Here is a 17013-nt window from a genome sequence, read left to right on the forward strand (position 1 = left end):
GCATCTTAATTAAATAAATTGCCGAATCTACGGCCAATCCAGCGATATACACTCGATTATATTCGCCGTTTCAACCGCCTCCTCGTGACCCATTTTCGATCGCCATCAACATTCACACTATTTTGTAAACAATTTCTAAGAAATAAATTAAGCTATTACTCAGCTTTCTTCCCTGTAGGGATGATTGTCACTTGACTTGTCAAATCATAAGAACCTTACATGGGTTTGAATGACACGTGATTGTCAAATCATAAGAACCTTATATGGGTTTGAATTACACGTGATTTTCAAATCACAAGAACCTTACAGGGTTTGAATGACACGTGATTGTCAAATCATAAGAACCTTACATGGGTTTGAATGACACGTGATTGTCAAATCATAAGAACCTTACATGGGTTTGAATGACACGTTATTGTCAAATCAAAAGAACCTTACATGGGTTTGAATGACACGTGATTGTCAAATCACAAGAACCTTACATGGGTTTGCATGACACGTGATTGTCAAATCAGAAGAACCTTACATGGGTTTGAATGACACGTGATTGTCAAATCAAAAGAACCTAACATGGGTTTGAATGGCACGTGATTGTCAAATCACATGAACCTTACAGTCAGTGGTATTATCTGCACAACTCCAGGAATATTCAAGCCAGTGTGACTATCAGTACAACGCCAGGAACATGCAAGCCTGTGTGATTATCAATACAACGCCAGGAACATGCAAGTACGTGTGATTGTAAGTATAGCATCAGGGACACGCGAGTCGACCAGTGTGGTTGTAGGTCATGAGGAACAGGCGAACCTGTGGGGTTTTCACTAAAACGCCTGGTGCCTGCGAGCTCATTCAATTCTCCGAACAACATTTGGAACATTCGAGCCCGTATGATTGTCACTTGCTAGTGTGTATGATTGTTATCATCTGCAAGCCTGAATGATTATCAACCGGAATCCAGTATAGTTTTCTCTACGAGTCTCACTATATGGCAGAAAATAGGAACCTATTTTCTATATATTTTAAATAGGAACCTATAAGACCACGTAAAACCTTCAGAAAGTATTATAAATTGTTTCCCGAGACTTTGCGCTGTGTGATGAAGAGAGTTCTAGGACTTCTAGCGTAATGTTGTCAGTCGTTCCCTCGTCGTTGTTTGCCTTTGCATCAAACAAGCAATCCTACGCGCGGTAGACACAAGTTTTCACAAAATTATGACAAAACTCATGGAGGCTGCCGTAGTATTTTGACTGTGTGGGATGTGAATTGCAAATTACGATTATATCGCAGTAAAGGAGTATCAATATTATGAACTGATAGATTAGCATTTCAAAAAATTTCAAGATGCTGAGCGCAACTATCTACGCCTCTACCTGAGGATGGATCGCGCCGACGAAGCCGCGCAGTGCATCCCAAAGGCGGCCAGCATCTTCCCTGTGAACCATATGATCATGCATCTTTATGGTGAGTAGTGTGAACCATCAGATCATGTTTATGGTGAGTAGCGTGATGATGATGAGTAGCGTGATGGTGGTGAGTAGCGTGATGATGATGAGTAGCGTAATGGTGGTGAGTAGCGTGATGATGGTGAGCAGCGTGATGATGATGAGTAGCGTGATGATGGTGAGTAGCGTGATGATGATGAGTAGCGTGATGATGGTGAGTAGCGTGATGATGATGAGTAGTGTGATGATGGTGAGTAGCGGGATGATGATGAGTAGCGTGATGATGGTGAGTAGCGTAATGGTGGTGAGTAGCGTGATGATGATGAATAGCGTGATGATGGTGAGTAGCGTGATGGTGGTGAGCAGCGTGATGATGGTGAGTAGCGTGATGATGGTGAGTAGCGTGATGATGGTGTGCAGTGTGATGATGGGGTAGTGCGCGGTCACTTATGGTGCAGTGAGCGGCAACTAATAGTGCATAAGAAGCAAGAATTAGTAAGAAATTATCAGATACAATTTTTGGAAACGTAAATAGTGACCTCGTAAATTATAGTCAACACGATTTACTTAGTTCTAACAGGTTAACTTCACCAAAGTATAGCTAGGCTGTTACATTGTTGTACGTCTATGTATGGGACTGTGGAATAAATCGCGTAACTATCTAATAATTGCCAGCAGTTATTCATGTACGAATATATATTATATATATAGCTCAATAATATTGAGCTCTAGTGCAGTGATTTCCAAACATTAGCTCACGACCTCCACAGGTGGCCGCACGAGTCTTGACATAAACCTATTATTGAATATTTCGAACGAAGATTTTCAAACTGGGAAATAAACAAACTCAACTCTTACGTCTATGTCAACAAGCAGTCTTTTAATTGATTCTGTAGCTTTGAGATCGTAGAGAACATATCTACCCATGGTAGAACACATCTTCAACCATGCATCTACCACTACCAGGCTGAGCACAAGTGGAATAACTTGCCTTTGAATTAGCTAGGCATTTTTTTTAATTGAATTTTTAGCTCACTCTCGTCACCCGGTGATAAAGGTGGGCAAAGAGTCGGGGTAAATGTATCGGTAAGGCCAAGCCGGGCCTTGCTCATCCAACTGCCAATTTACCGAGCGCTATTGCTTTGAGCACTTGTGGGGATATGTAGAGAACCGCGAGGCTTCGGCAGTCAAGGCTCTTCCATTTAGTTCCATAAGAGTTTTTTTAAGAAATTAGGCCGAACTTTACTCCACTGGTAAATAAGAACACAGAAGTTGTGTTGCCAAGTTATGTTTTCTTTGAAGAAGAATAACTGTTAGGATAAGAAACAGTGGGTCACCTAGTTGTGTGATGTGTCAGCCAGTGACCAGTGTGTGTAACGAAGTTTGTCAGAACAGTCGCTTATATCACGTCTTTATTCCACTGCTATAGATGCCAAATATTCATATATGTTTCTCAATTTAAATCATGAAATCAAAATTTAAAAACAATGTTGAGCAGTTTCAAATGAATTAAGAGTTCCGAATTATTCTGATATAAGTTTGAGTTCCGAATTTTCAGGAACTCAAGACGTGATTCAAGTACGTAGGTGATGTGAAAACTGAAAATTGTAGGTCCGTTCCGTTGCGCAATCGCAATGGTGGATTGTGAGGATGAATTTTTCTTTGAAGAAGATAAACTGTAAGAATACTAAAATCAATTTATTTTATTTGGTACTGTTAGTTTCATATGGTTGCCTTATTAATTACTCTTTCATTTCTATGTTTTACCTAACTATTTAGTCTATTACTATTAGTAACAGGTACCTAACTAATGACACTAAAGCTAGTAGCGAGTAGTAGACCTAGTACCTATTCAAGTTGTCAACTTGTCACTGCAAGCACCATAATCCATATCAGCAGGCTCTGTCTCTTATACACATCTAGATGTGTATAAGAGACAGGTATATAGTCATGTCCTATTGTCCTGGGGCCGAATTATTCAAATGTTTAATGCAGTCTGTTAGTTCTGAATATGAAAAGTTGCCATTATAGGGGAGTTGAGAGTCATCCATCAGGGCCACTGTTACTGGCAAGAGAAATGGAGCCCCATTTAGGCGCAGTTGCTGTGTAGCAATTAAGGTGGCATATTCTGCTGCAATGACACTGGCTTTTCTTTCTGAGTCTGTTATAACTTCATTTCCCACCATGATTGGTGATGCTTGTCGGCCACGTCCTTTATTAGATAATTTGCTAATTTTCTTCCATATTGTTGTCACTGGTGTGTCCTTATTTATAGTTGAACAAAACTCCTGGAATGATNGCGCACGCCTGGGCGCTGCACATCCACTGCTGGCTGACCATCGCACGCCTCTACCTGAGGTGAGGCGCACGCCTGGGCGCTGCACATCCACTGCTGGCTGACCATCGCACGCCTCTACCTGAGGTGAGACGCACGCCTGGGCGCTGCACATCCACTGCTGGCTGACCATCGCACGCCTCTACCTGAGGTGAGGCGTACGCCTGGGCGCTGCAACTAGTGGCTGTAATGTAACTATGATGGGAATAAATTACTTCAAATTTGTAATTAGGAGCGAGGCGACGAGATTTGTGGAGCTGTTCTGCACAAATTTCGTGCGTTCTGTGCGTGTCACTCACCACGCCGTGCGTGTCACTCACCACGCCGTGCGTGTCACTCACCACGCATGCATTCTAAAGGCTTTTAAATAAATATGGCAACATTTTGTGACGTTTCGTCATTGCTGACACGTAGTGTGGTGTTTTGAGAGTCACATAAAGCAAACAGAACTTGAGTAATGCATACGTTTTTTTTATAGTTTTTCATTTCTCAATGCATCCTTAATGTGACGGAATATACCGCGTTTACTCTAATACCCTGTCTTGCGGAAATGGCTGTCATTTTTTTTTTTGATTGAGGTACACAAATTCTGCCAATAAACTTGATGCTAATAACACCTGTATGGAATTTTTTTAGCTAAATTTGTTAGTATGGCAAATAGGCCCATTTATTTTAGGTACTACAGAGTACCTACAGACCTTAGCAGAAGTGCTTTTTCAAAATATCATTTTTACCAATTATTTCAGGGATTTTTTAGAGCTAGTAACTACTATTTTACATTACTATTTTTAATTTTGCAATGTTCTAATTACTTTTGCTGCTATAACATTCTAGGCTAATGCCATGATCATGATGGAGCATGGAGGACTGTCCTGATTTACCCCTACTTCCTACTTCCTGTTCCTAGTACCTTATTATTTCCCCATTTGAAGGTAGTAAGGCATTGCAAATCTTGGAGGAGAGGATTATGTCAATATTAAAAATTTGATTTCTAAATTGATTAATACATATAAATTTTTTCCATATATTGAAACAAGTTGAGTGGGATTTCAGTCTTCTATGGAAAATTTTCAAATATGTACCCACTAACTGACTAGGCACTCCTTCATTTAACACACATTTGCTTAATTATTATTATTGAGATTTGGAGTATAGTGGAATTCTTTAATTGCATGGATTATTGATCCTGAACAACACTCAAGCTAACATGCTATGATGCTAGTTGTAGATATGTATGAAAGCATGAGTATATATGTATATACATGTATCTAATTCATGATTGCGAATAAAAAATATAGAACACATTTTTTGTGGTCTATAAAATAAAACCTTTTAGTTTTGCTTTACTTTGAAAAATTAATTAAATATCAACTATATATAAATATATTTATGTGTATCTTTTTATAATTCGTGTGATATTTTGTCTGATGTTGAAAACAAAATATTAATTAATATGTTGAACAAAGCTTTTATAGGTGCGTGTTATCAGCTCAGAAGACACATCCTCAAGGTACCTGATAAGGCTTCCTGTCTCTAGAGTCTAGCCTCTCTTAGTTCAGGTCTTTGTGGCAGACAATAAATATTTTCCTGCTGGATTGTTTCCATCTTCTGGGCTTCTCAAAGATTTTATTCAATATCAAATGAATGACAATGGTGGTATCCATGATACTGGACTTGTGTACTTATAAGATTACAACTTATTAAAAATTTTCATTAAGGAACATCAACGGTAATGTTTCATATGTATATAGGTATATGCCTTAGAGACCAGGGGCCATACTTTCAAAACTCGCTAAGTGAACGTAATTACTTACGCTCTATTTTCTTGTCTATGATTGGTGGATTTTGCTTGAAAGGCCGTCAATAATTGGCTGATGAACTTACGATCTCTTAACTTTTTTTGAAAGTATAGACCTAGGTTACTAAAAGCACTGGCAGCAGCTCTTAGTTTATACTCTGTTGATTTTTTTGTAATGTTTGTGATTGATCATTTTCATTTAAATATATTGCCCTGGAAACAGACTGTCTAAGACATAAAATGTGAAGTTAAATACTATGTGATATTTTACAGATTATAGCCTTTTCACAAAAATGAAAGTGTTCCACATCTGCATTTAAAATAAATATGATTCTATGAAATTTCTACTGAATTCTCTGATTTTTATTGTTTAAAACGTGTTGTTGTTATTGTGTTATTGTGTTGTGTTGTTATTGTGTTGTGTGTAACATGTGGGGAGGATTACCTTTAGGGCCACCTGAGTATCAAGAACATTTTTATAACCACACGGATGAAGAAGCCCTTGACATGCCTAACTTGATTCGTAGACCAACCTCACCATATTACAGCTTCGAGGATAAGTTGTATGTATTATTTTGTTCTTGTCAGTTATTTAAATTATTTTCATGCTTTTCATTGCTACTATTCTCACTCTGCCTCATCATTCCATTGATACTATTGCTTTTTATTTTTAACCAAACATCAGAGCAGCTATCACCATCCATATTGTTAGGCTTGTTTAAATTAATTGATTGGCTGTGAATTTATTTTGATCACTCACTAACAGGACAGGAAATATAAGCTCACACTGACATTAATTTGCCTTTACAATGATGCTATGTTTACTGCCAGAGTAGAATTTCTGACCCATTCTCAAAGTGTGGAAGTGTGCATTGTGTTTCAGTTGATGTAGATGCCAATGGTGGATTTTAAAAATTTGCATGTGGCACAAAGTCAACAGTTGAATAAAGACACTTTATTTAGTATTGACCTGAATAAAGTTCATTTTGTATTGCTAATGCTGCTAAGTTAACACATAGCTTCTGCTTGTTCAACAATTTTCACTGTTCTATATATTTTTTTTAAAGTAGGATTAAAGTCAACTAGCAATTATTATATTGCATTAACCAAGATATCCCTGAACAATGTGCTTACTGTTTCATTATGTGCATTAAAACATGACTAAGCAGTTAACATCTAAAAGGAAATGGAAATCTATTTTCAATTCTTGATTTTCAGTCTTTTTTTGCTCCAGATTGTGTCTCACTTTATTGTTAATTTGCATTATTAATTCAGAAAGACATTTTTAAGGTTAATTCAACAATATTTTTTTGTAATTTTCTTTGGGGTGCTTCATTAGGGACATAATTTTCCACTATATTCTTAAATGTATGAAACAATTGAGCTGACTTATTAATAAAAGTGAATACCTTAGCATTTTCTTGGTTGTCTAAGTACAATTGAAATGTAGAGATTATTAATTGTACCTATTCTATTTATTTTTGATGTCCCATCCTCTTCATTTGGCTACAATATGAAAAGAAATCCCTTTGATTACCATGTTACATGAATGCAGCTTTTCATATTGCGTAGCAGAATAGCTTCTGGGTTCACATCTGCTCAGCAGCATCACAGCTTATGCTGTTTATTCAGGACGGGGCCGACGGGCAGTAAAAGATCCATTGATGCATCACTCTTGGTGGCACTCTTGAATGTCTTGAAGTTACAATTGGCAATGAGAATGTGAAGTTGTTGTATACATGGGCATTGAGGTAATCCATCAGATCACCAGACTAGTAAATGTTAGGGTTTGTAGTTATCTATTTTCCTAATTTAAGAATTATGCTATGATACTAAAGGAAGATTTTCTACATAAAAAAATTTCCTTCCTCAATTTCCACTACCATACAACAAAGCAAAGGAATTTGTTTCTTATCAGACCATTCTTTTTCCACAGAAAGGGGCTGCATTTTTTAAACATAGCCACATCACAATGTGTGTTGTTTGTCAAACTCCACTGTTAACCAAAACATTATATAGGTACCTGCTTGGAAAGCCTTGCCATCTGCTGTGTCAGCCCATGAATTGTATTTTGAAGCACTAGGTAGTGTGCTGCACTTGATTGTATCAGATAGGAATTTCTCTATATTTGGTAGAAATTATCAATTTGATGCAGATTAATGTAACAATGTATTTCCTGTTTGAAGTGTTTTGTCAGAAATTATTCATTGAATTTGTTATTGTTTCAGAGGAATGACTCTGACTGCTGGCAGCGTAACCCTTAAGAAGAATGATGGCAATCTTATTGGAATCAGCATTGGTGGAGGTGGCAAGTACTGCCCATGCCTCTATGTTGTTCAGGTAAACATGCGTTCTCTTTTTAGCCCATTTTCTCATTTACGGTATGGGAGAAATGCATTTTTGTTCTGGTCATGTCTGTCCATCCGTGACTACACATTTTTGCTGATAAGAAAATGCACTCTCTGTCACTCACTGCAGTGAGTACTGAGTTATATACCTATATATATTTTTTATGTCAACCTCATTCATGTACAGATACACATGTTAATTTTTCTCATGAAGTTATCTGTTCTTATAAGCAGTTGCAAGCTCATGAAAAGATGAAACTTTCACTAATTTTAAGTCAACTTCAGTAAATGATGCACATATAAGGGGATATTTTGGGTCAGAAATAAAAAATTTTAGCTTTTCAGTGTTTTAGACTCATTTTGTAGCTGCTGAGAAGGCGTGTCTAACACAGCAAACCGCATATCTGTGCGTGCTCTAGTTTTTGTGTAAAGCAATTTCAAAATTATATGTAATGAACATTTTTTAACAATATGTATATGTGAAGTTGTTGTATACATAGGCATTGAGGTAAACCATCAGAACACCAGACTAGTAAATGTTGTGGTTTGTAGTTATGTATTTGAATTAAATCTCTACTCTAGATCATTATTCTCATTGGTTTCAAAGTGTTTGCACTCATTTGAAAGCTACAAACAAGATGTGTTCAAAAAAGCAAACACCATGGATGTGCGCACAATAGTTTTTGTGTAAGGCTGTTTTGAACTTTTATGAAATGACCATTTTATAACAATGTTTACAAATTTACAATTATAAAATACTATTCATATATCATTATTTTTGTTAATTGCAAAGTGATTGCACTTTTTGAAAGCAACAAACAAGACACGTTAAGCAAAGATTATGTATGTACATGCAATAATTTTTGCACAAGGCCGTTATATATAAATATCACAAAAATCACATTTATAGCTTATTATTCCTGTTAAACTGGACAAGAATAAGTCTAAAGACGCGTGCTGGTACCATAAGTACAACTAGTTGGCAATGGGAAAGCTTGGGCTACAATATCAAGCAATATTTTGGCATATTCTTTTTTTTTCAATAAATCTTACGTATTTGACTCCCCTGAATAATTAAAATTTTGAAAATGCGCCATCTTTAAAATCTATCTCCTCTTATGATTTTAATGCTACAGCATTGAGAGGTAGACCATTTGATTTGTAAAAACAATATCTACGGATCCCCCGATAATTAATTTTTTTTATTTTGTAATAGATTTATTACCTATATATTGAAAAACGGGGGATTGGAGGGGGGGGAATTTTTTTTTAATCCCCCTTCCACAAAACAAATGTGAATTTGGAAAAAAAATTATCAGGGAATCGCTAGATATGGTCTTTAGAAATCAAATGATATGTCTTTCAATGTTGTAGCATTTTAATAGAAGGAGGAGATCGAATTATACAGGACACCCGTTTTGCCATTTTCTATTAATTTTACGTTTTCATTTATTTTTTTTGAAAAATTTGCACAAACAAAAAGTTTCTGGATTTATGTTTTCCATATGTGTACTAAGTTTCAAAATGATCCGTCGGTAAATAAAAGTTTTTTTCTTTTGACCCAGATGATCCCCTTAAGACTCTGGCAAATACTGTATCTTTTTCATAAATTTGCTCAAGGGCCTGCACTAAACACTAATGCACTTCAGGTGTTTGACAACACAGCAGCATCACAAGATGGCACGCTGCAGAGCGGAGATGAGATCACTGGAGTTAATTCACACAATGTGAAGGGCAAAAGCAAGACGGAAGTTGCTCAACTCATACAACGCTCCCAGGTCTTGTACATTTATTTCCTTTCTATTTGTCATAGTTGAGACTTGAGCAAGTATATAGGCTTCTATGGTTTGCATTCTTTTTACTTGATGCTGATATTCAGGCATAGGTTACAATTTATTCTTAACAAGTAATCAATCAATTCCGTTTCATCTCCCTTACTTTGACTTAGGCCATTTTTATCCTATTTGTCATTATTACCATGATTTTCTCAGATGAAACTATTAACCCAGCAATTATGTTATTTCGTCTATAGAACTTGCTTACTTTCTCCATTCAGGGGTCAGTGACGATTCACTACAACAAGCTACACCCTGACCCGAAGCAAGGCAAGTCTCTGGACATCGTCCTGAAGAAAGTGAAGCACCGTCTCGTAGAGTCCATGTCGTCCTCCACAGCTGATGCCTTCGGGCTGTCCCGGGCCATCCTCTGCAATGACGCGCTCGTCAAGAAGCTTGAAGATCTCGATAAGGCGGAGGAAATGTACAGGGCTCTCATTGATCATGCTAAGCTCGTTTTCAAGGCTTTCTTCGATCTCATTCAAGTCTTCAAGAGTGAGTTTGTTGTGGTCTTTAAATAATGATGCAAGGTTTTTAAGCACTCTGTCGTGTTCACAATCAAATGAGTCGTTATGTGCTCTGTAGCGGTGATAGCAATCATATGGTAACAGTTTGTCATTAAGTCATTGTTCATTGATCAAACGCCCATCATAATTGCTGTTGATGTGAAACCAAAATTTTAGGAAGTGAGTCTTAATTTCCTATTTTGAGTAACATGATTATTGCATTGCATGGGTCCTACCTAAATTTAAAACAAGCCTGTAGAGATGAAAAACAAATCAATGGAGGAAACTCAAATTTTAACATAAATGTCTTTGGAGTCTTTAACCAATTAGTGCTCATAATGTGAGCTAACAAATTCTTTATATTTTCGATGATTTCTTTTGAATATGTAATGCTGACTGCATCAATGAGAGTTAACTATTATGATACACTTACAGTAGACTCTAATTTTACCAGACCCGTCAAACTGTATTGTTAATCTAGTTGTGCTTATGATGTCTCATGTGAATCACTAAAAGTTCCATAATATGCGATTCATGAACGTTTATTTATCTCCAGATTTTGGTGACATTTTTTGCCGCATTGGTGTGCGAGAAATCCAGCAGTCGGCCAACGAGGCTTTCAACCAGTTTGGCGAGGCCCATCGCATGATGGAGAAGTACGGCATCCAGATGCTCAAGAGACTCAAGCCGGTACCTTTGATCTTGATCCCTGAACATGTCCTAGAAATTTCTTCTTTAAGATGGATGTATTGGCGCATTCAACTGTTTCTATAGATAATAACTTTATGATATTGACCCACAGATCCTTGGTGATCTCGGCACCTACTTGCACAAGGCAATCCCCGACACTCGTCTCACGATCAAGCGTTACGCCGACATAAAGTTTGAGTATTTAAGCTACTGCCTTAAAGTCAAGGAGATGGACGATGAGGAGATACAATTTGCCCAGCTGCAGGAGCCGCTCTACAGGGTCGAAACGGGCAACTATGAGTACCGGTGAGCAAAGTAATGGAGAGAACGTTTAGGCTATATTTTAATTTGTATATTTTAGCTCTAAGATGGAGAGATTTTTTCCGGAGGCGGGGGGCGTTGATTTTGCGATACTAGTTGAACAACATTAACCCTCTACCGCCGGATGTCGCTCTCCGGGAACATAACGACTGTAGCAACCTGAGGACGTTTGTATGCAACAGAGAACATTTTGAAGTTGTATGTGGCGACAACCATCAGTGCAAGTCTTTTTGCGCTCTCTAGCAACATCCCTTTTTTAGGTAGGCTTGTGACAATATTGCTTCGATTACTCATGTCAGGTGGTAGAAGGTTAATTAGCGTGACTTTTTAGTTAATAAGACAAATGCTGTAGTACAGCATGCTCCTGCTGATATTGGTTCATGATGATTCGTTTAAAAGTTGTAAAATTTTAGTTTTGCACTATTTATCCGGCTATTTGCCTATGTATCTCCTGGTGAAACTTCATTTTTGCTAACGCAAGTGACGGTTCACTACCAGCTTGATCCTGCGTTGTCGACAAGAAGCGCGTTCTGGGTTCGCGCGGCTGCGGTCTGACGTGCTGGTGAAGCTGGAGCTGCTGGACTCGAAGCACGTGCAGCACCTGACGACGCAGCTCACGAGGCTGGTGAGCCTGCTGGCTTCGTACCACACGCAGTGCCAGCAGCTCATGCACGACAAGCACTGGTTCCCTATAGAGCTCGACCTCGCGGGCACCACGCTCTACAACGCCCAAGACACCTACGAGGATGAGGACGAGGCAAGATATTCTTATGGTTTCTCATGCTCTGCTAAAGACGAACCTGCTAAAATGAAAAGTCGCGGTGTTGTCTCTTATGGAAAGTCTAGGTGGTGTCTTGATATCTCAGAGTTTGGATGCACGGAAAGATATAAGTATGGGAGCGGGAGTATATAGTCGTTTAAAAGGCCATTGTTCTGGTCTGAGTGCTGCACGGGGCCTTACAAGCGAGCTTCACGGCGAGGTCAGTTTGAGAATTTTGCCCTCGACTCGATGAGGTATCAAATTACAATGAAGAGTTTGAAGGATCTTGATACGAAATAGATGCGCCTGCAGGAGCAAAAGACGAGGGCCTTTGAAGCTACTCTCAGATAATAAATCTCTCCCGCTGTGCCCTAACCCAAGTCAGTTTGCGTGTAGGTTAGTAAGGAAATATCAACATTGTGGATAAAACTCTGCACTGCTAAGTTTTATTTCCGCTATAATTACTGTCGTAGCGATTTTCCATTATCTAAATACTTATCCGAATGTATTTTTTTCGTAACAAGTACACATTTTTAGGAACCCACTGAGGGCGATGAGGCTCTTCTTGATGCGGTGGAGGCGGTAGAAGGCAGTGAAGGAAACTTGCTCGGCGATGACGGCAGCAGCCTGCCAAAGATCAGCGACCAGCTGTTGAGCAACGAACAGCTTCTGAGCAACGAACAGCTTCTGAGCAACGAACAGCTGCTCAGCAACGAACAGCTGCTGAGCAGAGTGCAGGGGCTTGATCTCAGTGACGACGCTGGCCTCTGCAGCGACGCTCTGCTGACGCCTCTGGGCGGGGGTGAGTTCCGGAGTGAAATCGTACCGCAGTTCCTCGAGGGTACGCATCGCAAACCTTTGCACCTGACAAGATCCCACGTACAGTGGAAGTGAATTGCAAAATAGTACGTAATTTGCCCTTTTGTCGAAAGAGAGCCAAGTGATAAACGTTCCCTTGATTACCTCGACTATCAATCTGCCCGGTTATTCATAATCCCTAAATTTTGTTATGAGAATAATAAGCAAATAATGCTTATAGGTTTCTATTATATATGCGTTTAAAGGTTTGTGTTCGTTCTATGAACTGCGGTATAAATATATTTAGGAGGCGTTTGATCACTTATCCACGATACGTACCTATTCTGTCAGGATCGTAAAAGAGAGTTGAATCACACTTCCAATGATAGATGTGATTTGTAACGGGTCCTTAATTATTACCATTACTTTGGTTTAAACATTATTGACGGGATTTTCCGGAACGGGATTCTCAGGTACCAATACTTTTTGCTCCCAAACAATGGCGGGTTAAGGTGCTCTGAAGAAGTAATAAGCTTTTTATCTTGTATATATTGTTCATGGTTTGTATGTGTTTGAAGCCTGGCACCGTTAGTATGTATATTGGGGTTGTCGGGGCGCTGTAGCCTTCATCGTGTCGGGATATTGCCCGGACCCAAAATTTCATCTTCAGTGGGAGAAAAGTAAGGCATAGCAAAAGTCGAAGGTGAAGGTTGTCTTTAGAATAAAAATTGGCTTTCTATCTTGGTTCATACATTAAATTAAGAAGAAACTTGTAAAAATCTCGCATTTTGTAACAGAGTCTAATGGAAGTTCTGTGTCAAATGTAAAACTGGAGTTCAAACAGACCTTTCTTGAATTAGTTTACATCAATTCCTTTCTTTTTAACAGATTCGTGATAACGATATTCTAAAATTGTATAAATTGTCAATCCCGGTAAATATCGTGCTAACCTGTTTGTAATTTATGAAGTAGTTACAGTTTAACCAGGCGTTTAAAAAACCTAATAAAAAAATTCACATTTGAAAATCCTGCTACCCTCCCTGCTTATCAAATCCTCTTCGCTGCTATTGTAATAGCGTTCAAACCGGTCATGTATTTGAATTCATTCAAACTGTATTCATAATAGATTTAATTTGAGTTGAGATATAATTTTATATTCCTCCCTCTTTTCTGATGTCAAAATATGACGAAATTTTAGGCCCAGGTAATATCCTGATATGTTTTGTGCGCACGCGTTCGAATAGACCCTGTATATTTCCAGTGTAAAGCTTCAACCACATTCACAGCTTCAAACTACCTAAAATATTTATTACATTGATTTCTTCAAATGTTCACTGGTAGGAACAGTAAGAAGTAATAAATATTTTAGGTAGTTTGAAGCTGTGAATGTGGTTGAAGCTTTACACTGGAAATATACGGGGTATACTACCTAAAATATTTATTACATTGATTTCTTCAAATGTTCATTGGTAGGAACAGTAAGAAGTTTCATAACATAAACTTTATTTATTTGGAAGCCAACACTTGAGTATTCATGATGACCTCGTTAGTAGTCAATTTGTATAAACGTTACAACATCCACAGGGCAGGACGCTAGTGTGAGCCAAGCACCTTGGATGCAGACCGCGATGTCAGGACAACAGCCCCAGGCCTTCATGTCCGCCCCCAGCAGTCAGGCCATGTTGACCAATAACGCATCTCTTCCGCCCCAGCAAAACGTTGTTGCTCCGGCACCTGGCGTCTTGCTTCCACCAGCGATGCACTCAACCGAAACTTGGGACAACGTGCAGCAGTTGTCATCAATAGTGTCGTCACTCCCACCTGGGTCCGGACGATCGGACGGCAACAAGGTTCAGCATCAAGTTACGGAATTATCCAGTTCCCAGCATCAGCTTGCTGGACTTCCTAGTTCTCAGCTGCATGCAACAGGGCATCCAAGCTCGCACAAGAGTGCTGGATTATCTCAGTTGTCCCAGGAGCTCGCTGGCTTGACAGCCCAGAATGTCGACTGCTTCATGTCTCCGGAAAAAAAATCTGCTGAAGCTGACGGAATTTTTTGGCCGGCGTCTGATTACTCTGAGTTGTCGTCGTTCGTGTCGAGCGCCACTGAGGACCTGAGATCTCAGAGGCCGAGTGCTGGCACTCAAGATCCTCATGATAATCTCGAGGACGTCAATTTATTGGATGCTTTTTGAATTATGGAGGTTATTGGGCTTGGATTTACCTTTACCTTGGAGTGGGTTCGCTTGATCTTAACTGCTTTGTGTTTGTTGTGCTAGAATTTGTTTTGATTTATTAAAAAAAAATGTTTTTAGCCCGATTTCAATGCTTGCAGTCTTCGAAAATAATGACTTGTTAACTACGCAAAGATTTCTGAGTAGGTACTTATTGTTACTTACTCGATACTGACAAAGTCCGGATGTTACCCTATCTTTTACACTGTAGCACCTCAACATTAATGTGTACGCACCAATCTTACATTCGAATGTTATTTGAGCCATGTTGAGACGAGAAATCATAAATGGTCAGATTTTTCTCCTTATAATGTACCATATTATAAAGGATAATTATATTATGCATTGTTAACATTCCGCAGTTCTAACAATACTAACTTTAATTTTCTCTTCTGTTTTCCTTTAAGCACGGACTTTTTGTTCTATAAAGGAGCTTCTTTTCTACCATTTGACTTTTCGTAGTCAGGTTGTCTTCGGCAACCTTCTCTTTGCTACCGAGTCTTCTTTAATTTAAAGCAATTTTTAATGTAAACCAAGTTTTTAATTTAAAGCAATTTTTTTACTCAAAGCCGTTTTTACTACTTTTTGACTACATTGTAGTCCATCAAATTTTCTACACGTCACATGACCTTCTACAGTGTTATTTCTACGTAAACATTCCTAATCCAGTATATTTCTATGAGATGTATGGCATATTTTTCTAGTCAAGCAATATTCATGACATCTTCATAGCGCGTTAGAATAATTAATAAGTTCGAATCAATTGCTTCCCTACTCCTCGCTGTTATCACGAGGGTGTCTAGTCATTGCATTGTAGAATTTATTGAGTATGTGATCCTAGGTATATGTTACTTGGGTTCCTTTATTTTATGCCAGGATCTAATTTCTAGCTCCACTTCAGTTCTAGTCTCTTCCAACTGAACCGAAGTGGTGGGTCGAACTATGCCAAGTCTGCTGCAGAGATGTGCCCCTAGTCAGCTGCAGAGATGCGCCCCTAGTCAGCTGCAGAGATGCGCCCCTAGTCTGCTGCAGAGATGCGCGTCTTGTCAGCTGAATGCTCAACACAATTTGACGATCCACCAACACTATTAAAATTTGCCACTGCTACAATTCCTGGCATGTTGAGTCGGAAATAGGAACGTGTTTGTTCATCGTGCGAAGTGTATCACTAGAGACGAGGCATCATACGTAATGTGCTGCACCTCTTACGACGTGCATCACTAGAGACGATGTATATACTGCACGTTTGTATTGTACCTATTACGACGTACAGTCAAACGAAGCATTCGTCTCTATTGTCTGTATGGTATTCTTGGTGCTAATGAGTTCATGCGTATTGAACCCATTTCTTGAGCTTCATTACGTGGCATCAATTCTGTTCAAACCTGCCGCTTAGTCAGCGAACAACGGCAGATAATTGTTTAGTTCGAGTCAACCGCATTATTTATTGGTTCTCTTCGTTGCTTTGTTCTACTTGCATTGTGTGTTGTTTCACATTGTCATCTTAAGGAGTTTTACTATTTCTTGTGTTATTCTATGAAATTCCTGCAATGTGTATTATTTCAAAATGGCTTACAAGCATGTGAACCCAAAGTAGGAGCTTGTGTGAAGTTGTCGTCGTAAAGCGCAAAGCAGAAGAAATTTCGACGATAATTTCAGCCTGATTTCCAGGGTTACTAGTCGTATTTCAGATTAAGATTTCATCTTGTGTTTGATTTCATCAATTTGTTAATTATATCTTTTATATCGACGTATGTTTGTTTTTATTATTATGTGTTTTCCGTCGTGTTTTCAGTTTGAACAAAATGCATATACTCCGTAAGACTTGTTTTATTATTCACAATTCGCTAGTAGATTATCTTCCATGAAACGCGGTGACCGCATCCGAAATTCTCGAACGATGTGTTCTCGAGACGATTTACGAGACGCAGCACGACAAGCCATGC

The 17013-nt window shown here is 38.7% G+C and overlaps 1 protein-coding gene across 4 annotated transcripts; it reads left to right on the forward strand.

Annotated features, from left to right (window-relative positions):
* Positions 1 to 2825: 2825 nt before the first annotated feature.
* Positions 2826 to 16889, forward strand: LOC108678194 (PRKCA-binding protein). Of its 4 annotated transcripts, XM_047882792.1 has the most exons (10): positions 5995 to 6138; positions 7804 to 7915; positions 9573 to 9701; positions 9980 to 10253; positions 10821 to 10954; positions 11067 to 11260; positions 11774 to 12032; positions 12573 to 12704; positions 12741 to 12837; positions 14418 to 16889. In XM_047882792.1, exons 1-10 carry the CDS (start codon positions 6005 to 6007, stop codon positions 15026 to 15028), a joined length of 2076 nt encoding a protein of 691 aa, XP_047738748.1. In that variant the 5' UTR covers positions 5995 to 6004; the 3' UTR covers positions 15029 to 16889. The 4 variants fall into 4 exon arrangements, with proteins under 4 accessions (XP_018022047.1, XP_018022046.1, XP_047738748.1 ...); XM_018166558.2 differs by lacking the exon at positions 5995 to 6138 and adding an exon at positions 2826 to 3020 and having other exon boundaries at positions 12573 to 12837; XM_018166557.2 differs by lacking the exon at positions 5995 to 6138 and adding an exon at positions 3027 to 3120 and having other exon boundaries at positions 12573 to 12837.
* The last annotated feature ends 124 nt before the right edge of the window (positions 16890 to 17013 follow it).

The sequence above is a fragment of the Hyalella azteca genome, unplaced genomic scaffold (genome assembly GCF_000764305.2).
Source record: "Hyalella azteca isolate HAZT.00-mixed unplaced genomic scaffold, Hazt_2.0.2 contig11305, whole genome shotgun sequence".
NCBI classification, from domain to species: Eukaryota; Metazoa; Arthropoda; class Malacostraca; order Amphipoda; family Hyalellidae; genus Hyalella; species Hyalella azteca.